Source organism: Pan paniscus, chromosome 7, assembly GCF_029289425.2.
Source record: "Pan paniscus chromosome 7, NHGRI_mPanPan1-v2.0_pri, whole genome shotgun sequence".
Lineage (NCBI taxonomy): Eukaryota > Metazoa > Chordata > Mammalia > Primates > Hominidae > Pan > Pan paniscus.
In genome coordinates this window covers 112,254,091-112,278,377 of record NC_073256.2, presented here as the reverse complement: position 1 = coordinate 112,278,377, position 24,287 = coordinate 112,254,091, and the positions used below count along the sequence as shown (strand labels likewise).

The following is a 24,287-nucleotide window of genomic DNA, read 5'->3' as shown; positions in this document are numbered from 1 at the left end:
TCTCGCAGGGCGGCCCCGGGGCCCCCGCACCGCCGATTGGTGGGGCCCGGCCTGGCGCGGCCCGGGGCGGGGCAGCGGGGCCCGACGGCGGGCGGAGCGGCCGATCAGCTGTTGCGAGCGCTGCACAACAACAAAAGGACTTGGACTGGCCGGCCTGGGCGCAGCGACCCGAGGGCTGGAGCCGGCCCCGCGCCTGCCGTCTGGGTACCTGAACGAGGTGCAGCGCAGCCCGGCCCCACCGCAGCTACCTCAGCAGTCCCGCCCCGCCCGCGTCCTTTCCCGCCGAGCCGGCGGCCGCTCCCTTCCCCGCGCAGCCCCGCACGGCCCGGGCCCACGTAAGTGCCGGGGGGGCGGGCGGGCGTCCGTCCAGGGCCGCCTCGCTGCCGGTTGGGGCCGCAGCGCTGCCCGCTCCTGAGCCCGGCGGGGCCGGCCGCGCGCCCTGCCTTCGGGGCGCCGGTTGCGCGTTCACCGAGCCCCCTCGCTGCCTCCCCTCGCCGCCGCTGGGCCCGGCCGCCCACCCAGTGGGTCGGTCCTCGGCGGCCCCCGGGGCCCAGGGCGCGGACAGAGGCTGACAGAGGCGGCGGCGGCGCGGACAAGGGCCCGGCCTGGCCCCGGCGCTGGGCGGCGGTTGGGAGTTTGGTCTCTGCCTCCTCCCCCGAGCGTGGCCTGTTTTCTTGGCCGCGGCGGGACCTCCTCCTCTCACTCCTCCTCACTCCCCTCCACTCCTCCTCCTCCGCCTGCTCTCGGCCGTTGGATGGGGCCGCCCCCTCGGGACTCGGCGTCGGGGCTCCCGCGGCCACCCCCGGGACGCATCTCCGAAGACAGCGGCGCTTGGGCTTGTGGCCCGGCGCTCTGTCCCGGCCCTGCGATCCCGTCCCCTGCGCCTGCCCTCCGAGTTCCGGAGGCCCTGCGGCTATGGGGAACCTGCTCCGTGACCCGGCCACCGGCCCCCGCCTGTCCGCGGCCTGTCCCTTGACCTGGCTTGAACTCACTCTTCGCTACCTGACTTTGCACCTGTGGAAAGAGCGCTCTCCTTGGCCCTTAACATTTAGATCCTTTGGATCGCTCACGCTTACTAAGCGCTGAGTATGTGCCATATACTATGCTGGGGGCTTTGCTTTATCGCCCCAGTTGATTCTCATAATAACCTTATATGAAATAGGCCCGGCTATCTTACACATAGGAAACCCGAGGCACAGAGAGATTAAGTTGCTCAAGGCCACACAGCCAATTAATAAAAGGAAATGGTGTTTGTATTTCAAAGTGGCAGCTGAATTTTACCTGGAGAGTGTGTTTTGCTTGTATTTCTTGATTATATCTGCTCAGTAGGTTAATTCCAATACAGAGTGGATTAAGGAAGAGCCTCTTTACAACTGTGACTCCCAAGGACTTGGGCATCTATTGCTAAAAAAGCCTTTTCTCAATGCACAATAGTTTTGGGGAAAGGGGGAACAATGTGACCCTTGGGGTCACTGAACAGAAGTCATAATGAGTACCCCCACGATACTGAAATCACCAGCCTGGTAATTGAAATACATTTTCATTTGCAGATGTGAAAAGCACTGGGAAGCTTTTAAGTCGCAATCAGTGTAATTCTGAACTGGCAGCATAATTTTAAAAGGCCCCTGCCTGGAACCAGGACCTTACTAATTTCTGTGACCAAGGTCTTGTTTTCTCATCCTATCTTTTGTTCTTTCCTGCCATTGCTTCCTCTGATGTCTGCTTTCAAAATTCAAGATTATCAGGCTGTGAATTACCACTTACTCTTGTCTTTGTCCACTGTCTTTCAGCCTTAGGGGCAGACAGGGGTGGATCCCTGGGGGAATAACCTCCCTTGCACACTAGTTGAACAGTCTTCACATAAGTGGAACAAGCAAAGACAACTTTTTTGGCTTGGTTTTTTCTGCAGTTCAAAATCCATTTTAAATTACTTGAATCTAGTCTTCATATAAGTGGAACAAGCAGAGATAACTTTCTTGCTTGGTTCTTCTCCAGTTCAAAACCCATTTTAAATTACTAGAATCTGCACGTTTTTAAAGTAGTGGAAGAGGGTGGGATAAAAAGAAGGATAATTCTGAAGCTGCTTTTCAATGACGGTACGTTTAGCCACCTGATTTCCTGAAACTGTGAAGGAGCCACAACTGTACACAGATTTAGAAGTTAGATCATCAAACTTGCGGGTTTTTTTTTTTTTTTAATATTTTTTGGAGCCGCCTACTGGCAGCTGAAACTAACTGAAAAGGGCTGTTTTCTGAAGTTCATAGACCCATAGTTGAGACTGGGAGCCTAAAAGAGCATGTATAGGGAAAACAAGGAATTGGAATCAGATGGATTTTTGCCCTAATGCTGACTCCACCCCAACCAACTCTGTCACTTTTGAACAAGTTAGTTAATTCCTCAGCCTCAGTTTCCTCATCAGTAAAATGGGACAAATAAGTACTTCAAGGCCCCGTTACATACAATAAGCATTCTGTAAATTGTAGCTCTAATTATTAAGTAGACATTTTATGGATAAAGAAACTCAAATGCAGCGATGCTAAATGACTTGTTGACAGTCTCACAACTGGCTTTGAATGAACTTGTAGTTAATATTTACCGAGGTCTGCTATTCTAAGTAGTATACACTTAATCCTTACACTGGCACTGTGAAGTAGATATTATAACTATCATTCCCATGTTAAGGATGAGAAAACAGAGACACCAAGATGTTAGTAAATATCCTGAATTCACATAGGTTGCAAGTAGCAGAGCCAAGATTTCAAACTCCAGGGCCTGTCTTTTTTTTTTTTTTTTTTTGGAGACAGGGTCTTACTCTGTTGACCAGGCTGGAGTGTAGTGGTGGGATCACAACTCACTGCAGCTTCAAACTCATGGGCTTAAGCGATCCTCCTACCTCAGCCTCCCTGGTAGCTGGGACTACATGCACATACCACCACACCCAGCTAATTTATTTTTTGTAGAGATGGGGTCTTGCTTTGTTGCCCAGGCTGGTCTTGAACTCCTGGCTTAAAGTGATCCTCCTGCCTTGGCATCCCAAAGCACTGGGATTATAGACATGAGCCACTGCGCCCAGCCTCAGAGCCAGTCTTTAAGTACCACATTATACTGCCTCTTGGTGGGCTGTCTTAAAAGTGACAAAATAAATTATGCTAACAAGATCTTCCAAATTAGCAGTTCCTTTTCTAAGTGGTCAAACTAGAATGCTCTTCCCCGTGAGTATTAGACTCAGTCAGCCACCTTTCTCTGCCTACAAAGCATCTCTACTCATGTAATAATATGAAAACCATTGATGATAAAATGTTAAGTAACAGTGAGATACAAAACAGTGCATTCACAAGACTATAACTATGATAAAAAGAAGCCTTATGTGTAGAAGAAAAAAAAAAAAACAGAAGAAAAGGCACCAATGTGTTAAGTGGTGGGAACAAGGCAATGGAATAATACTTATTTTTCTTATTTTCTAGACTTTTTATAATGTGGTTTTGTTCAGTTTATAATTGAAAAGACATAATTTATTTTTTAAAGGGAGGGATGGAGGTCTTTTGAGCCAAGCAGAACAAGGACAAAGCTGCCTTCTTGAAATGCTAGGGCCCAGACACTTTGTTTCTTTTCTGTATTAAGGGGTTCTTTTCTCTTGTCGGGGAAACTGCTGGACTGACGCTGGTTAAAGCTGAAAGCTTGCAGGTGCCTCAAAGAACAACAGCGCTACTTCACCTAACCTTCTTTGCTTCACCTCTTTGCTGAATTCCAGAACTGTATTTGTAAGTTTGTCCTCTTAGGACACATGCTTTCTCTGGAATTTTTATTTTTGTTCTATGATTGCCCTAGCATTGTGAATATTAGTGATGATCTGGGGAGGAGAGGAGTCTAAAGCTCTACTTTTCCATTTACCTCCATGTAGAACCAGCCCAATTGAGAGCCTCCATCCCTGGGCAGGAGCCAAGGTCAACAGTAGCAGTGACTGGGCAGGGACAGTCTCTGGGTCATCAGTAGGAGGGTAGGCCTTTAAGACTTTTTCTAGAACAGTCCTGTTCAACAGAAATAGATAATGTGAGCCACATGTATGTTTGAATTTTCTAGTAGCCATATTTAAAAAGGAAAAAGAAACTGGTGAAGTTAATTTTATTAATGTATTTAATATACTAAAATTATTTTTTCTACATGTAATCAATATAAAAACTGTTTTGCATTTTGGGGGGTACTAAGTCTTTGAAATACACTCTAGTGTGTACTTTACATATACAGCACATCTCAATTCAGATACAAAGTTTTCATTTGAAGTACTTGATCTATATTTAGACTTCGTAAAATTTATAGGTGAAAAAGTAGATTCATACCCTAACTGTTCCAAACATACTTGAAAGTTTTCAAAAAACTAAATTATCAGCTTTTAAGTTTAACTGGATTAAACTTAGTAAATGGATTAAATAGTAAAATGAAAAATGCAGTTTCTCGATGATACTAGTCACATTTCAAGTGTTCATGTGCACAGTGTGCCTGGTGGCTACCTCAGTGGACAGTTTTAGCAATGGGGGGAGGGTCTCTCCAATAGCTCCTTGCCTTTTGTGACACCTGCAGAAAGCAGGGCCAAAGGAATTTGGCTTTGCTAGTTAAACCAGCCTCACTTTTTTGTGCTAGAAGTTTGTGGGGAAAGAGAGTGACGAGGTGATTCAGCGCAGTCTCCCCATTTTCCCAACAGTGAGACTGAAGCTCAGAAGGGCCAATTTAGCTCCAGCCACCTGTAGTAGAGCCACAGCCAGAACTGCTGCTGTGGATGGCCAGGCCCCTTTAACCCTCCCCAGGAACTCCATTCTGTGTTCTTCCCACGGGTGTCAGCAGATGTGCCATGTAAACACCAGCAGTGGCTTGAGTGAGATGAAGGATGAGCTCCTCCCTCACTTGGCTGGGCTTCTGAGCACTCTGTCGCCCAAGGTTGGTTGTCCTTGCAGAGATATGGGACATCTGGAGGCAGCCTCTGACTTTGGGAAACCAAAAGAGCACTGACTTGTACTGCTCCCTAGAAAGCTCCCCCAGAGAAGCCTTTCCTGTATCTTACTTGCTACTTGCATATATTCCAGGCAGAAGCTGCCTTCCTGGGTTTGGACCTGTGGCCAGAGGGGGCAATTTGCATGTGGGAACCCAGCAGCTGTCACAACTGCAGTGGCCCCAGCAATGTTTTTTGGCCTTATAGCTGCCAGTTATCTGACCTGGGCCCCAGTGCCTTACTCTCATGCAGCATCACAGGTTGGGGACAAGGCATTCGTTCAGGACAAGCAAAGGTTCCCCTGTGTGGTTCTCCCCTCCCAGTGGCTTTAGCTGATTCAGGGCTAGAGTCCAGCACCATGCTCTGCAGAATTGGGCTTATTCTCTCAACTGGTTCAGCAGACACAGAATTGTACGTGGGGCCAATATCTGCCTCCACAATTTAAAATAAATGGAGGAAGGATTTTGAAAATATGTTTTTCCCTCTAAGCACGTATCCTCAAAAATCTTTATTTACATCAGACCTTATGATAACTTATTTTGGAATATAACTATCACACCACAGCAGGTCAAACAAACAAACTACACTTTTCTTCTGATTGTTCTTACATAGAGCATAAAGCTGACTTTGAATTCTGCTACAGCTCCAGCCTTCACGATTTGGCCGTGCTGCTTTCCAGAAGGTTTCAGGAAGACTGGTTATGCAAGTGACACTTCCTGTTTACCTATTTTTAATAATTAGTGGCTGAAGAAGATGAATTGTGACCACAAAGTGTTCTAATGTTATTTATTTGAAATGTTTAACTTGTGTAGTAGTGTGCCAAACAACTGTAGCAGTTCAGTTTACACACAAGGAACTGAACCAGGAATCTCATTAGCTACAGATCCCAACTACTTTTACAGCTAAAGATTATTTTGAAAGTGAACTGTCAGGAGCCTGAAGTTGTAGATTCAAGGCTGATGCTTGTGATAAAAAGAGGTGGTGATTAGTGAGGTGCATTTCTTCAGCCCTGGGTGATCTCATACATATATATAACTTTTTTTTGAGACAAGGTCTCGCTGTGTCACTCACACTGGAGTACAGTGGCACAATCATAGCTTACTGCATCCTTGAACCTGGACTCAAGGGATCCTCCCACCTCAGCCTCCCAAGTAGCTAGGACTACAGGTGCATACCACTGTACCTGGCTAATTTTTTAAAATTTTTTTGTAGAAACAGGTTATTTTGTTGCCTAGGCTGGTCTCCAACTCCTAGGCTCAAGCATTCCTGTGGCCTCAGCCTCCCAAAATGCTAGGATTGCAGACATGAGCCTCCACACCTAGCCTCATCCATTCCTATGCTTTTTATCACTGTCTTTGTGTCATCAGCTCCCAAATCTATGCCCCTAGCTGAGACCACACTCCTGAGCTCCAAAGCTCTATATCCTGCTGCCTGCTGGACATCTCCAACTGCATTATTTTGCATATTCCCCCAATTTACCATATTCGAAATGCCTAACCTGTACTTTCTGCAGGATTCATTCCTATTTCCCTAAATGGTTCCACCATCCTCTCAGTTGGCCAAGCCAGAAACCTGGGTCTTTGACTTTTCCCTTCCCCTTTTCCGGGCTTACAAGGCCCTGCAGGACCTGGTTCCTGCTCAGCTCCCCTAGCCTGCTATTGTGACCCTCCCTCTGGACCTTGAGCGGTACTGAAGGTGCCACATTCTCACTCATCCACAGGCTTCCATAGTGTTCCTTTGCCCCCTTCCTCCATTACTGACCTCAGCCACTCAAGAGTAAAGTCATTGCAGGAGTCCACCCAGGTAGCCTGGAGAACACCAAATACTTCTTCCATGGCATTCATCACACTGGATTGTTAAACTTGTGGGAGGGCCCTGTTCACAGCCATCTCCCCTGTGCCCAGCACTGCACCTGATGCATAACAGGTGCTCAGTAAATACATGTAGAATAATAGTTGACCTGGACTGAGGACTTTATTCGAAGTATTTTGCTAAGTCCATTGCCTTTAACAAGAGTAGGATCAGGGAGACTGTCTAGTAGACAGTTTTGGCAAAGTCTCAGAGACAACAGTTTGGCTTAAACTAGGATGAGAGTGGTGGACGGAAGCAGGCAGATTCGAGCTGCCTGTGCTCCTGGGGTTGACGGGACTTGCTGATGGTTGGGATGAGGGGTGAGTAGGAGGGAGCAAAAGGCTTGCGGGTGTGGCAGCTCACGCCTGTAATCCTAGCACTTTGGGAGGCTGAGGCGGGCGGATCATGAGGTCAGGAGATCGAGACCATCCTGGCTAACACGGTGAAACCCTGTCTCTACTAAAAAATACAAAAAAAGAAATTAGCCGGATGTGGTGGCAGGCGCCTGTAGTCCCAGCTACTTGGGAGGCTGAGGCAGGAGAATGGCGTGAACCCGGGAGGCAGAGCTTGGAGTGAGCCAAGATTGCCTCACTGCATGCACTCCAGCCTGGGCAACAGACCGCGTGAAGGGTGACTGCTAGGGTGTTGGCCTGAATAACTGCCAGCTGCTGCTGCTTCCTGAGAAAGGGATGAAGGGCAGTGTATATGAATAAGTTTGTGGGGGAAAAAAACCTATCTTTGGTATGTGTTTGGTTTGATATGCCCATCAGGTAGCCAGGTAGAAATGGATAAATATTCCAAGATCAAGCAAGCCTGGAGTTCTTCATTTAGAACTCACCAGAACTCCCTAAGGTAGGAGCTGTTGCCAGCTGAAGTCACATAACTTCCTAACTCACACAGTAAGTGAGCAGCCAGCCAGGGTTTGAATGCAGGTGGCTGACCCAGCACCCACCTGCTGAGCTGCTACACAGGAAGGGTGTTTCCAGTTCTAGGTTTGGCCAAGCTCAGTTTCCTACAGTGTAAATTTCTTCATGCCAGCTGTAGGAATTGTTTAGAAGGTCAAAGTATGCTTGCTGGGCTTACAGATTTTAAGTGTAATCAGGTGTGCTTACAGTTATAGACAAGAAGTACAGAGTAGAAGAGAAAATGAGCCAGAGGAGGATGAGGGCCTGGCATAATGGTGGTCACCAGGCACTGTTGCTGGGACTTCTGGGCAGTTGAATAACATATAGCAAGACTGTTAATATCTAGAATTTGCTCATCTGCTTGCAGAAAAGTTTGAAGGATATTATTCAAATTCACCTTATTATAAAAGCATAGATATGAAAAAGAAGCAACTATTTCCCTTTTATTTCATATTTTAAGATATTTATAGGTTGAATTTGAGTAAGAGTATTTACAAAACATTATGTTGCATTTCTTGTGTTTGACTCCTGCAGAAAGGGAATAGCTGTAGAATGTAGGCCAAGGCATATGCTTTCTTCTAAGGGTATGTGTGTATGTGTATGTACTTATGTATATATGTGTATGCTGATTTGAAATAACTTTCTTTTTCTGTTTTATTTTAGGTACAATGACTCTTCTTGCTTTTCACCTAAGTTGAATAAGCACCCTGTGCACTTTAATCTCCTGTCGGTACCATTGGGCCAACTAAAGACAAGGTTTTGAAATCTCAGCTATAAAAGACATCCAGCCAAACTCTCAGTCTTGCCTTAACAATGTTCCAGAGGCTGAATAAAATGTTTGTGGGTGAAGTCAGTTCTTCCTCCAACCAAGAACCAGAATTCAATGAGAAAGAAGATGATGAATGGATTCTTGTTGACTTCATAGGTAAGGTACACTTGGTTACTTGGTGGTTCATCTTCACAGTAAAAATGGAAACTTGCATCTCAGTTTTTGCATAAGGAAACCAATAACTGAGGGGTTTTCAGCCTTAAAAGTAAGCAGGAGTTTGTCTTTAAAAAATTGCAGGAAACCATCTGTGCTAGATAATGTCAGTGAAATTGACTGACATCAGACTTTTTAGTTTTGCGACTCTCACAGATTGATTAAATCAAGGGCACTTCAATAGAAGACCCTTTTATTAGACAAGTAGTAACCAATATGTCTCATTACATAGTTATTCAGCAGAATAGAAACAGTCTTAAAATCACTCCTGCAAAGCCAACATAATCTATCCCATATAGTGACACACACACACACACACACACAATTTCTGTGCTCAGAAATAATTTTATAGTCATATAGATGAATATAAATGGGTTTCTGAACTAAATAAAAGAAGATACGTGAGCATCAGCTAATAGTATCATCTCTTCTTTTTCTGTGCTGTGAATTTGATGGGTGACTTTATAATGACTACCCAATGTGATAATCATCCTCCTGTGGGACTCTTCAACAACACACGTGGACTGCAATGTGGACTATGATCTAGATACTTGCACTGGTTTCTCAGCAGAAGAAGAAGAAGAAGAGGAGGACATCAGTGAAGAGTCACCTACTGAGCACCCTTCAGTCTTTTCCTGTTTACCGGCATCTCTTGAGTGCTTGGCTGATACAAGTGATTCCTGCTTCCTCCAGTTTGAGTCATGTCCAATGGAGGAGAGCTGGTTTATCACCCCACCCCCATGTTTTACTGCAGGTGGATTAACCACTATCAAGGTGGAAACAAGTCCTATGGAAAACCTTCTCATTGAACATCCCAGCATGTCTGTCTATGCTGTGCATAATTCCTGCCCTGGTCTCAGTGAGGCCACCCGTGGGACTGATGAATTACATAGCCCAAGTAGTCCCAGGTACGTTACAAGTATTTAACTCTCTGTAGGCAGTCCACTGAGCATGCATTTTGTCTCTACTGTAATTCAAAGCTAAGTTATTAGAAGATGCAAAACTAATTTTGTTAGAGATTTATGAAAGCATGTGCATAGTACACAAGATGGTCCGTAAGATAACTTGTTGACCAGTCACGGTGTCTCACACCTGTAATCCCAGCACTTTGGGAGGCCAAGGCAGGCAGATCACTTAAGCTCAGGAGTTCAAGACCACCCTGGGCAACATGGTGAAACCCCGTCTGTACAAAAAATAACAAAAAATTAGCCAGGTGTGGTGGTGCACACCTGTAGTCCCAGCTACTCAGGAGGCTGAGGTGGGAGGATGGCTTGAACCAGGAGACAGAGGTTGCATTCAGTCAAGATTGTGCCACTGCACATCAGCCTGGGTGACAGAGCAAGACTGTCTCAAAAACAAAAACTTGTTCATTTTAGATTTTTTAAAGAAAGTTAGATGTAGCATGGCCCCAGTTATATAATAGCATTCTCATTTACAAAATTCTGCTACTGATTAGAAATAAGACTGGCATTTCTGTTAAGTATCTTAGAACATAACTCTGACTTTATAGACTGGATTATTTAGGGTATCAAATTCAACTAGAATATCATGTCTTAAAATTTATTTTCTTCCAAGTATTTCTAGCTACATCTCATCAAATGATGTAACCTTGAAAACCTTGTCTGAGAATTTAACAAAGTCAGTTTCTTCCTGCAATACTCACACTGCACAGACATCCAGTGCTTCTGACACCAGATGTGTGGGTTTTTTCCACACACCAAGTAAACAGTCCTCCAGCAGTGGACACCCTCTAGTGTCCTCTGATTCAATTCAATTCTGACACTGTCTACCTGGAGATGGCATCAGATCCCATAGGTTAAAGGCTTAGTCCCAAAAGACTGCCTCCCATTTCTGATGCCAATCTCAAGCCCCAGGTTTTACTTATGCTTCTGACCAACCAGCTGTAAACTTGTGTTCCCACGACCCCTTCCTTGGGTTTGATTAATTTGCTAGAGCATCTTATAGAACTTGGGGGAACATGTTTACCAGTTTATTAAAAAGGATACAGATGAAGGGATGCATAAGGCAAGGCCCATGCCCTCTGTGCACCCCACCCTCCGGGAACCTCCACATGTTCAGCTCTCCAGAGGCTCCCTGAACTCAGTACTATTGGGGTCTTATTGGAGGCATCAGTACGTAGGCATAATTGATTAAATCATTGGCCATTGGTGATTGGCTTAACCTTCAGACCCTCTCCCCTCTCTGGAGTTTGAGGGGTGGGGCTAGAAGTCCCAACTCTAACTTGGTCTTTATAGTGACCAAATCCCTTCCTGAAGCTGCCTAGTTGCTGCCAACCACCAGTCAACTAATTAGCATACACTTTCCACATTGGAGGTTGCAAGGATTTTAGGAGTTGTATGCCAGGAGACTGACAAGACCGAATATATATTTTACAGTATCACAGTCCAGCCTCAGTCTTCAAACTTGGATTCCTTACAACAAAAGGATATGGAACTCAAAAAATACTGGCACAACACCAGAATCCCATTCAGTCAGTAATTCATTCCATCCATCATTGCACTGTATGAGCATATCTCCCAGGGCGAGGCCACTCAGGTTTGCAGGTTAATTGATCTTGTTGGTTTCCAAAAGCAGAAATGGTTTTAGCAAACATGTAGCTTCACCCTTTCAGGCATCTGGTATACCTGAGCTTAGAAACAATGTCATCTTTTTCTCTGAGCCTGTTTCAAGGTATTAATATAATGAATTGATCCCAATTCATAACCTATTTATTCATTCTTTTATCTTCTTTCTCTTCATTTATACCCAAACTTTTCCATCTCTGGAAGGGACGTTAGCTTTAGCCACTGTGCTGGTCTAGATTGCAGGTAGCAATACTAGTTTAGCAAGTACCTCTCCCTCAGTCCACTCCCATTCAGATAGGGTAAGGTGACATAGGTACAAAATTAGTGGGCTGTTTTTACCACCAGACAATATAGCTGCGTTCGTTGTTGACTCCAGTTTTGCAAGATGGGGTGTAGGTAACCCCCATAAGACCCTTAGGAATTTTGACATAAGGTTTAAAAACATAGTTACAGCTTCTTGCTCAGGAACCATCCCTGCTTCCAGTACTTGTAGTTACAGCCCTGGTCCTAGGACCATTGCATCCAGTAGAGGAAAAAAAAAAAAATGAGGTGATGTGGGAAAGGAAAAGTTAAAGTCACTATACTAGCATACTTAACCCTTGGCTAGAATTGCATAAGTCATGCCAGCATCCTCCTCCCCATCCCTTCTTCCTCAGATTACCAGAAAAACAGGAAAATCTTGTGGGGACAGCCAGCCCTTCATGCTTTTATCCCCCCATTTTGTTTTTGGGTTTTTTTTTTTTTTTTGAGATGGAGTCTCACTGTGTCACCCAGGCTGGAGTGCAGTGGCAGGATCTTGGCTCAGCGCAACCTCTGCCTCCCGGGTTCAAGTGATTCTCCTTTCTCAGCCTCCCAAGTAGCTGGGATTACAGGCGCCCGCCACCATACCTGGGTAATATTTGTACTTTTAGTAGAAAGGGGGTTTCACCATATTGGCCAGGCTAGTCTCGAACTCCTGACCTTTGGTGATCCACCACCTCTGCCTCCCAAAGTGTTTTTGGGCATTATGGGCTGTATAGTGTGTCCTTTGGTCTGAAGAAATGACAGTTAACTATCCACATCCAGGCAGTATCTTCTGTTCTAGGTTTTTTTGGCACTCTGAGCATTTGCATCTTCCATTGGTTAAGTAAAGCCCACTCCAGAGACTGTCTTTTCTTCTCAAGACCCATTTTGTAGCTCCCCAGGGCTACCAGCACTAGTCTCACTTGCAGCTATGCTCAGGGCCTTCCCACCAGGGAATCTGCCCCTCATCAGTAGTCTGTCTCTTTTGCTGACTGGCAGAACGGTTCTCATTGGTATTTGTGCCTGAGAGAGTAGAAGAGGAATGTCTAGATGCAGCCTGTCTCTGCATTGCCTGTACCACTCATTTAATGAACCCAGGATGGCACCTCCAGGGAGCACACGGGGATATATCTGCTTCCAGTCCCAGTCACCTTCCAAACCTGGAAGGGAGTTCTTCTGATGGCCATTGGCATGTCCTAATGTACCCCTCAAATTTCCATAGGGTTGTGCTCCCTATGGAAGCCATTCCTTTAAAAGTCCAGGTTTTCATTGTGATTCTGCCTGACCATGTCCACTAGCCACTGCCCACGAGTCAGTAAAAACCCAAACCTAGGGGCTTCCATCATCGCTAGGAAAACAGCGTGCAGTTCAGCCCACAGAGCCGATTTGTTTTTACCTTCTTTGATCAAAGTAGCATCCTTCCAAACAAGATGCTGTCTGTTCACGTTGGAACTGCCATCCACAACCAAGCAGCTCTTTGTCAGTCAGTTCAGAGCTATTGGCAGTGTGGAATCCAGCTCCTCACACAGTTCCAGAGTCAGTCCAAGGTGGGGAGAGGCTCCCTGCTTGTGGGTGTGTCCTTCTTACATTCTCTACATAACATGATCCTGTATAAACCATTTCCATTTATTATGGAACTCTTCTGGGCACTGCCCTCCCAATTAGTGTTTCTCTGACATCACCAGACACAGCATGGGTATTTCAGGTTTCAAGATCATTTTATGTCCTTCAATCCTAGGGGTAGCTTCAATTAATGTCCTGTGGCAAGGGAGTAAATGCCTCTCGTGGAAATTCTCTAGTCCAAAGTGCCAGTAGTTGTTACTGAGAGGTGTTCACAGTCTTTTGCCATAAGTGCCAGTTTCCCTTCCACATAAGACTATCAGACAGATAATTTGTCCCTACCACCACTCCAGCTTCTACTATACACCATTGGGCCTCGGCAGTGCTGTTGGTCCCCATTTAGCATGTCCAGTTAATATTGTCATGAAGGGCAGATTTACATGCCTTTTGTTTCACAGTACTAGGTAGGGGAAGTGTGTCTCCAGCCAGACATATCCATTCTCATAAAACATTTAGGTAAAGGGGATATAACTTCTTTACGTAAAGCTCACTTAAACATCCTAACTTTCATAATTCTATCAACCCTTGCATTTTTATGTTCTCCAATCTAATTGTAGCCTGAATCAGGGCTTTACCAATAGATCTTGATACCACAGCACATGGAGCTCCCATACCAAGGAGTCCCAGGAATTTATCTTCACCACCCCGACCATTTTACCCACTTGTGTAGGAGAGGCCTTTGGTTTCCAGCAAAGACTGAGAAATAGATCCTTGCCCATTTGTCAGTCATTATCTTGATTAATCAATCTGTCTATTGCCCCAAGCAGTTGTTGGTCACTTTTCTTGTAATCTCTGCCTTCTGGCTTTTTAAGTTTCCCCGAATTTACAGACATCATATGACCTTTGTCCAGAGAATATAGCCAGGAAATATCTGAGATTGCTCCCACCCACTAAAGTAAACCCCATTACCCAGTTAATTAGCTGAAAGTCACACTGTTCTATCGTGTACCTTAGTGGAATGTTTCCTGTTAAAGTATTTTGGGAATGTTGGCATTCCCTCTCTTAGGTTGAAGGTCCAGGTGGATTTGGATCCTTGGAGCAGTTCAGAATATCCCTATTGTTAGTGTTGTCATGTCCAGGCTCTGACTCTACTAAGAAAAGTATTGTATCTATTATATCTGTCTATCTATCTATCTATCTATCTATCTACCTACCTACCTACCTACCTACCGTTTCCTGTTTTCCAGATATAAACAAACCCTAGGCAGCACATTAATTTGTTAACTTTACCAGAGTTTGCCATACTCTCAAGTCTCAATATTGTAGATGATTTTTATGAGGCTAAACATATTTCATTTTGCTTGTACCAAAATGAAAACAACTTTCTTATGTTACATGATGCCAGGCTATATCCTAGGTAAGGTCATGGGTGGGGAATGTTACTTTAACTGGCACTTTATTCAGTGCTACAAGTTTATTAAGAGGTGTTTCAGGCATTCCAACAAAAATTTAAAACATAACTTTGTGGAGTTGCTATTGATTTAATTGCTTTAGAGTTGCTTCAGATTCATTTCTTGAAAATTCTTCCCTTCTGATTCTGATTTTACCTCTGAGGAATGCCACTCAAGAATTTATAATTAGGCCAGGCGCAGTGGCTTACACCTGTAATCCAAGCACTTTGGGAGGCTGGGGTGGGCGGATCACGAGGTCAGGAGTTCAAGACCAGCCTGGACAACATGGCAAAACCTCATCTTAAAAATACAAAAATTAGCCAGGCTTGCTGGTGGGCGCCTGTACTCCCAGCTATTAGGGAGGCTGAGGCAGGAGAATTGCTTGAATCTGGGAGGGAGGCAGAGGTTGCAGTGAGCTGGGATCACGCCATTGCACTCCAGCCTGGGCGACAAAGCAAGGCTCTGTCTCAAAAAAAAAAAAAAAAAAAAATAGAATTTATACTTAATAGTCACTTTAAACTTACTGGCATTTGTATGTTTACTTTTCAGTGTTGTGTGTGTGTGTAGTCAGCAGCTTTGCAAAAGAATTTACTACAGAAACAGTACAAATGCAATGTAAAAAAATTAGAAAATACAAATATGCAAAAATTGGAAATGACATTTTCATGACCCAGAGATGAATACTTTTAACATCCTAGAGTATATCCTTCCAGATTGTGGTTTTTTTTCTGTGCCTGTACGTACACATAAACTTTTAACCTAAATGGCAACATGCCATATATACTTTTTTTTTTTTTTGAGACAGAGTTTCACTCTTGTTGCCCAGGCTGGAGTACAATGGTGCAATCTTGGCTCACTGCAACCTCCGCCTCCCGGGTTCAAGCAGTTCTCCTGCCTCAGCCTCCCAAGTAGCTGGGATTACAGGCATGTGCCACCGCCACCACGCCCAGCTAATTTTTGTATTTTTAGTAGAGACGGGGCTTTACCATGTTGGCCAGGCTGGTCTTGAACTCCTGACCCCGTGATCCACCCCCACCCCCCACCCCACCCAAAGTGCTGGGATTACAGGCATGAGCCACCATGCCCAGCCGTATAGTTGTTTTTTTTTTTTGAGAGAGTCTTGCTCTGTCACCCAGGCTGGAGTGCAGTGGCACGATCTCAGCTCACTGCAACCTCTGCCTCCCAGATTCAAGCAATTCTCATGCCTCACCCTCCCGATTAGCTGGGACTACAGGCGTGCACTACCACACCTGGCTAATTGTTGTGTTCTTAGTAGAGACAGGGTTTCACCATGTTGATTAGGCTGGTCTCAAACTCCTGACTTCAGGTGAGCCACCTGCCTTGGCCTTCCAAAGTGCTGAGATTACAGGTATGAGCCACTGTGCCCGGCCCAGATATACTATTTTATAAACTACTTATTTAGGCAATGATCTCCACCATTTTGTTTCAGTAGATTTCTTCTTCTTTCTTCCTTCTTCTTCCTTCCTTCTTTTTCAAGGTTGTTACGGTTTTCTAGTTTTGGTACAGTGAGAATGTTGTTTTTATATCTTGTTTGTTTTTGCATTCATATATGATAGTTATATAGGGATAGTAAAACAAATACATACTTTTCCATATATAAAGGATCAAAAGAAGGCACTGAATTTTATTTATGTATTTTAACACGGAGTCTCACTGTTGCCCAGGCTGGATTGCAGCGGCGCAATCTCGGCTCACTGCAACCTCCGCACTGGGTTCAAGTGATTCTCCTGCCTCATCCTGCCGATTAACTGGGATTACTGGCACATGCCACCATCTCCAGCTGATTTTTTGTATTTTAAGTAAAGATGGGGTTTCACCATATTGGCCAGGCTGGTCTCAAACTCCTGACCTCAAGTGATCCGCCCACCTTGGCCTCCCAAAGTTCTGGGATTACAGGCATGAGCCATTGTGCTCGGCCAGAATGCACTGAATTTTATGTGAATCCTTTTTGTACACAGGAAACTCCTGTAAATTATTACAGTTTTAAAATAGTAACTATAATTTTTTTTAACATCCTTATTTTGGGATTTGAAATTCTTTTTTTTTTATTTTTGAGACGGAGTCTCGCTCCTTCGCCCAGGCTGGAGTGCAGTGGGGCTATCTCGGCTCACTGCAAGCTCCGCCTCCTGGGTTCACGCCATTCTCCTGCCTCAGCCTCCCGAGTAGCTGGGACTACAGGCGCCCGCCACCACGCCCGGCTAATTTTTTGTATTTTTAGTAGAGACGGGGTTTCACTGTTTTAGCCAGGATAGTCTCGATCTCCTGACCTCACGATCCGCCCGCCTCAGCCTCCCAAAGTGCTGGGATTACAGGCGTGAGCCACCGTGCCCGGCAGGGATTTGAAATTCTTATAAGGAAGTCTTGCTAAATCAAGGTGGAAATCAGGTGTTACCAAAATTAGGCTAGCTTTGTGGTAAATATCTGTTTTCTTAGCAGGAAATGAATCATATGTCTTTCAGAAGTCAGATTGCTTCCATTGTGTCTATCATTGGGGATATTACCATAAAGCACAGAAAATTGAGGTGCTTTGTAATTACAGTGGGCTTCAGGGTATACATTTCATTGCATTTTAGCCTTTATAAGTATTGTTTTTGAAGGTTTTACATGTTATCTTAAGCACATGTACGTGCCTTTAATGGCACATAGTAAACCAGTTTTAATAAAAGTTGACCACATCCTAATAATAAAGTTACAATAGCATTTTAAATCTTACTAGTGATTTAATAGTTCACCATTTAACATTTGTAGGGCCAGGAAAAGCTGCTTATAAGACTCACGGGCACAGAGTAAGTATATTCACTTTGAGACTGTGTGATATATGTATGCATAGGGAGGCAAAGGACCCAAATGCTGACCTTTTAAAAATGACTTTCTTTCTTTTTTTGAGATGGAGTCTCACTCTGTCACTCAGGCTGGAGTGCAATGATGCGATATTGGCTCACAGCAGCCTCCACCCCCCAGATTCAAGTGATTCTCTTGTCTCAGCCTCCCAAGTAGCTGGGATTACAGGCTTGCATAACCACACCTGGCTAATTTTTGTATTTTTAGTAGAGATGGGGTTTCACCATGTTGGCCAGGCTGATCTTGAACTCTATTAAGGTGATCCACCTGCCTCAGCCTCCCAAAGTGCTGGGATTACAAGAGTGAGCCACAGCGCCTGGCCTAAAAATAATTTTCTTTATATTAACTTTTTTCTATTAGTTTCTTATTGTGGCCTCTTAAAATTCTACTTTAAAAAAATTTTATATATATGTGTGTGTGTGTGTAATAAATATGTGTGTTTCCTCAAGTGATTTTAGGCAGAATGTGTCACTGCCCTTCCTGTGTAAAATAACTCTTAAAAATCGTACAGCTCTTCATGTTACGTGTTGACATAGTTTACAGCAATCCTACTTGATTAGCTTTTTTATATGGAAAACATAATCATACTGTGTGTAGCCAATTTTAAGATTGTGTTATTCAAGAGTCTTATAATATTGCCATGTAAATACCATCTCAAAATGTGCCCTGTTGTGAGATAAAGAAAAACTTAAGAGATTTATTCTATTAAGCTATAGCTTTTTATCTAGAAAAATGGCAAATGAGTAGAATTTCCATATGCAAATTTCTATTAAATAAAGATTTAAAGCATGTTTCCTGGCACATTTTACTTATAGACAGGAAATGTCTTGTGAAGGTATTGTGAGCACACTGCTTTCTGATCAGTAAAATTTGGGAATTAAAATATTTTCCTTTTAAGATTATGGTGAGAATTAAAATATATATTTGCAAAAGAATTGGCAAATGCAGATATTCAATAAATGTTAGCTCCCCTCCCAGACAAGCTTATATAAATGTGTGTGCTCCGTAAATGAAATTCAAAGTTTAAAGTGTATTTTTAGAAAACAGTCTACTTAGTGAGCCATCTGGGGCTTATATGGCATCTTTCTAGTAACAGTTGGCTCTCCTTTCCACCACTATCAGTCAGTGGGGTCACAGAATAATAAACTTGTCTGTCAGCCATGAAACACAAGCTCTCATTCAGCCATAAACAAATTAGCGTGGCAAATTGAATTGCTAAGTAACTTTTCCAGTTTCGTTAATAACATACTGTTATTTAATACATCCCCACTTTTTTCTGTTTCAGAGTGGAAGCTCAAAATGAAATGGGGCAGCATATTCATTGTTATGTTGCAGCTCTTGCTGCTCATACAACTTTTCTGGAACAACCCAAGAGCTTTCGCCCTTCCCAGTGGATAAAAGAACACAGTGAAAGACAGTCTCTTAACAGAAATAGCCTTCGTCGCCAAAATCTTACCAGGGATTGCCACCCTCGGCAAGTCAAGCACAATGGCTGGGTTGTTCATCAGCCCTGCCCGCGTCAGTACAATTACTAATAGTTTCAAGTTTTGTTGGTTGGTTTCTCTTGGTTTGTGCTTACATGTATGGATGTGTGTATATGTACAATGAAAATGTTGTCTCTTTACAACCAATTGATAACCAATCATATAGTTTTATCAGTGTATTTAGACACTATCTTGAAAATCAGATTTATATGCTGTGTATCACATAATGCCTTGCCTTTAACATTTACTTTTTTTGTACACTTTTTCAGATTATTTCTGGAAACATATCAATATAATTACAGTGTTTGGGGGTGTCTTTAAATATATTAGGTTATACATTAGTCAGCATTTTAAAGACATTTCTTCCCAAGTACGAGAATAGGCATCTTTCATTTTCATTTTATTTTGTATTACTTAATCTTTTAAGCAAGCAAAAATTTATTCTCAGGGTCAGCTGTACACTTTATTGACCAGTACTTGATAATCTCTCTGTATATGATGAATACATTTTTACACACTAACATTAGCATTAACAGGTGATAGTTGCCATGGATATAATGGAATTATGGCTGGACTTTCTTTTGAAAGAAAACTTGATGTATTCTGTGTGTATGGTTTTTCCCCAGATTAGTCATGCAGTTCATTTGGAATTCAGGTACATTAAGCTTTAGTGAAGAGTGCATGCAGTAATTCCAATGTGACTGCATGACGTGGTACAGACATTACAGGTGTTGTAGACAGAGGCACTTGTCTCGTGCAGAGGGATTAAATTAGACCTGTGAAATTATATTTGGAAAAATTCATGTCTGTAACTAACCCATTAGTGCAGTATTTAATTTGTTACGATTCCTTCCTGCCAATTCTGTCCACTCCTCACCTCGCATCAGCTATAAATTTGGAAGTACTTGTCCAGGCACTCAAGTGACTTCATATTTCTCTCTGCCCATGGGAAAAGAGATAGGCTTTATATTTCCACAGAGTGAAAAATCCTCTGTCATGGAGCCTGTCCTGCCAAGTGGCAAGAGTGTGGGGACTGTCTGGTGATGATGTCTTTCATGGTATCTGAGTGAAGAGTGACAGGTTGGCTCAACTTTTTTCTTTTTTTTTTTTTTAATTGCCTTGTATTGTAAGTATTCTTCCCTGCAGTCCAAGTGACTTTTCATTTTTTTGTTTTAACTTCAGGCAAAATCTTTAACCACTCTGGCCTCTGTTTCCCCCACCAACGGGGAGCAGTGACATTTACCTCCCTCACAGAGTCACTGTGAGGATTCTATACTGATTTGAAGTGGAGCTGTTCAGAACTGAACCTTGTAGGAAATTCCAAGGGCCTTTCTACTGAATCTGGTGATGGGGTGGGGCCGTGGCACTTTCTCTGCCACAGCTGTTCTTCACAGTGTTGGTGCTAATGAGGCCAGGGTGCAGGGTTCGATTCACACGTAGGCCAGTTAACTTAGAGAAAATCTATTTCCTTACCTCTAGCCAGTCACTTCCTTTTTCCGCAGTTGTGATGGGTTTTGCTGAGCCATCCACTCTGACTGATTTCCTCTGAAGTAAACATATTTACAATCCAAAGCAATTCTACTGACAGAAGTGTTGCCTTCATAATCAAACAGCTTGTTTTTCCATCTCCTCTGCAACCCTAATTAAATGAGTACAGGTCTACAAAATGTTTTCAAGGAGAAAAGCAGCATATCCTTAAGTGAAGTATTATATTTTTCAATAACCCTGTAGTGGCTTGATGCAGGGAACCCTGGGAGACTTTCAGCGAAGAGCTGTGCTCTTTTCTGACTAGACTAGAGCGTTTGGAGTGGAAGAGGTCAAATGTGTAGTGAGATGGAGGTTTTACATTGTTGTTCTACTGGCTGTGATGAAGTGCCAGAATGTCTCTTTAGAACAAGAGTCTAGATTCCCCCTTTCTCCTTATTGCCCCTTCCGTTTTGACTTCCCCTTTATTTATTTGTTGTCTAATTAGGGGCCAAGTTTGTAAAGTTTTGTCAAAGTGAGTTAGAAGTTGTTTTCTCTTACTATTTGTGTTTACCAGAGTTGGGAGATAAGATAGTTTCCATGAAGGTGTGTATGTTTTATACGATGTTTGTTATAGGGCCATGCATTGGTAACTTGAAAATAGACCAGCTTAATGTCTTCAGGATGTAAACCTCTGAATACACGGCGTCTCTTTTTCATACATTGCATGTAAGTTGTTAGTACCTCACAAGCTACAGAAGTTCAGCCATGAGATTTTGTTTGGCAACATGAACAGATTTGTGTATAACTGCAATGGCCTTTTTTCCAGATTTCCTTATTGACTTTTTGTTTGCCTTACCTGGGGCTAGTTTTTTATGCTTTGTACCTAGAAAACAAAAAATTACATTCATTGGGCTTTTTTTCAAGGTTGGGATTACCACACCACCTGGAATATCATACTGTGGTTTCTGCCTAAAATTGGCACATGTAAGTATTGAAGAAAATGGTTATATAATTCAGTTGAAACTCTTGGTTATTAGATGTTAGGCATCTCCTGTATGTAAGACACAAGGCCAACCACAACACAGAACGATGCTGACCTGTTAAGTATTCTCTGAAACATGGCCAAAATGCATTTTATGAGTTTTTTTTTTTTTTGCTATTGTAAATATTAGTGGTTTACAATGCGCTTTAGACATATTTCTTTAAAATGCAAGCAGTGAGAAATAAGACCTCTCTGAATTAGTAGCTCTAAACTGTTAACATAGAATGTTACTTGGAAAAAGTCTGGAATATGTGGTGTACACAAGCAGTGCTTCGTGAATGAGTTTCTTAGCTTTTATAGTGCACCATGTTTCTCAAAGTTTGTTTTTGTTGACAAAACATTTTATAATATATATCTTATGTTTATTTTTTTCTCAACTAATTGTGTACTGCACTGTAAGTAAGTTGAAAATTAGCCATCCATTATTTATCTTCTGTGGCAATGCATTTATATGGTTGATTGGGTGGGGAATTTTTTGCAGAAAGATGCAAAGTGATTGGGTTTTCGACTTCCTATCGCAGGGAGCTTTTAAGAAATATTAATTTCCTATACATTTTTCCAATCCCCATGCAAACTGTTCCTGTTTACATACCTTCTCTGTTGTATCAGTACTTTGAGTGAGAAGACAGTTCATTTAAAACTTGAGCAGGCTGTTCAGCATTGTTTCTGCTTCTGAAATCTGTATAGTACACTGGTTTGTAATCATTATGTCTTCATTGAAATCCTTGCTACTTCTCTTCCTCCTCAATGAAATACATTATATATTATCTGTATGTACTCTTAAGAAAAACGAGCAAGGAAGAGTATCTTCATTATTCTCATTTTCTCTGAGTTGGAAACAAACACATGAAGGACTCCAACTAGAAGATAGATATTTACATTTAAATAGATTAGTGGGAAAAGTTTAAGAGTTTCCACATATTAGTTTTCGTTTTTTGAGTCAAGAGACTGCTCCTTGTACTGGGAGACACTAGTAGTATATGTTTGTAATGTTACTTTAAAATTATCTTTTTATTTTATAAGGCCCATAAATACTGGTTAAACTCTGTTAAAAGTGGGGCTTCTATCTTGGATGGTTTCACTGCCATCAGCCATGCTGATATATTAGAAATGGCATCCCTATCTACTTACTTTAATGCTTAAAATTATACATAAAATGCTTTATTTAGAAAACCTACATGATACAGTGGTGTCAGCCTTGCCATGTATCAGTTTCACTTGAAATTTGAGACCAATTAAATTTCAATTGTTTAGGGTGGAGAAAGAGGTACTGGAAAACATGCAGATGAGGATATCTTTTATGTGCAACAGTATCCTTTGCATGGGAGGAGAGTTACTCTTGAAAGGCAGGCAGCTTAAGTGGACAATGTTTTGTATATCGTTGAGAATTTTACGACACTTTTAAAAATTGTGTAATTGTTAAATGTCCAGTTTTGCTCTGTTTTGCCTGAAGTTTTAGTATTTGTTTTCTAGGTGGACCTCTGAAAACCAAACCAGTACCTGGGGAGGTTAGATGTGTGTTTCAGGCTTGGAGTGTATGAGTGGTTTTGCTTGTGTTTTCCTCCAGAGATTTTGAACTTTAATAATTGCGTGTGTGGTTTTTTTTTTAAAGTGGCTTTGTTTTTTTTTCTCCAGTAAAATTGTGAACATATTTCCTTTATAGGGGCAGGGCATGAGTTAGGGAGACTGAAGAGTATTGTAGACTGTACATGTGCCTTCTTAATGTGTTTCTCGACACATTTTTTTTCATTAACTTGAAAATTCAAAAGGGACATTTGGTTAGGTTACTGTACATCAATCTATGCATAAATGGCAGCTTGTTTTCTTGAGCCACTGTCTAAATTTTGTTTTTATAGAAATTTTTTATACTGATTGGTTCATAGATGGTCAGTTTTGTACACAGACTGAACAATACAGCACTTTGCCAAAAATGAGTGTAGCATTGTTTAAACATTGTGTGTTAACACCTGTTCTTTGTAATTGGGTTGTGGTGCATTTTGCACTACCTGGAGTTACAGTTTTCAATCTGTCAGTAAATAAAATGTCCTTTAACTTCACACTTGTCAGATTCTTTTATCTTTATACTCATTAATATTAAAAGGAGGTACAACTTACTGTTTAGTTTTGTTTGTCCAAAAGATGTATTTAATACACATTTTAAATATGTTTTTAAAAGTTTGTATATATTAAGGCTGGGCGTGGTGGCTCATGCCTGTAATTCCAGCAATTTGGAAGGCCAAGGCAGGCACATCGCTTGAGGCCAGAAGTTCGAGACTAGCCTGACCAACATGGCAAAACCCTGTCTCTACTAAAAATATGAAAATTAGCTGAGCATGGTGGTGTGCACTTGTAGTCTCAGCTACTTGGGATGCTGAGGCAGGAGAATCCCTTGAACCTGGGAGGCGGAGGTTGCAGTGAGCTGAGACTGCGCAGCCTGGGCAACAGAGCAAGACTCTGTCTCAAAAAAAAAAAAAAAAAGGATTTTTTTTTTAACCTAAAATGAGGAATCACTTAAGTGAACAGGAATTGGAGGGTGATCCCCAACCAGTACCTTTCCCTCCAATCAATGTTTAAAAATATAGAATGTAATACACTGGCTTTAGCCTTTTTAAAGCCAGGTGGATGAATTCCCAATGGATCTTCTCCCAAATGAATGGAGATGGAATCTTATAGAAGTGTTTTAGGACAATATGGCCTTCCCTGATGCCATTGATACCCCTATTGTGGAGCTCTAGTTTCAATAGGCCAGTAAACATTCAGAATAATGGAACAGGAAGCCCAAAGAATAACTCCCATGTGAATGAATGTTTGGGGCAGATCAGCATTCTACAA

At 42.6% G+C, this 24,287-nt stretch overlaps 2 protein-coding genes across 4 annotated transcripts in view; one reads left to right on the top strand and one right to left on the bottom strand.

Moving 5' to 3' along the window:
- Positions 1-24,287, bottom strand: part of NDUFAF6 (NADH:ubiquinone oxidoreductase complex assembly factor 6) — a 162,344-nt gene that overhangs the window by 106,892 nt on the left and 31,165 nt on the right. The window lies entirely within an intron of this gene.
- On the top strand, positions 47-23,512 carry TP53INP1 (tumor protein p53 inducible nuclear protein 1). Of its 2 annotated transcripts, XM_063606857.1 has the most exons (5): positions 69-335; positions 8,404-8,665; positions 9,270-9,630; positions 17,370-17,407; positions 18,748-18,886. In XM_063606857.1, the coding sequence occupies exons 2-4, from the start codon at positions 8,554-8,556 to the stop codon at positions 17,389-17,391; spliced, it is 495 nt and encodes a 164-aa protein (XP_063462927.1). In that variant the 5' UTR covers positions 69-335; positions 8,404-8,553; the 3' UTR covers positions 17,392-17,407; positions 18,748-18,886. The 2 variants fall into 2 exon arrangements, with proteins under 2 accessions (XP_034822262.1, XP_063462927.1); XM_034966371.3 differs by lacking the exon at positions 17,370-17,407 and having other exon boundaries at positions 47-335; positions 18,748-23,512.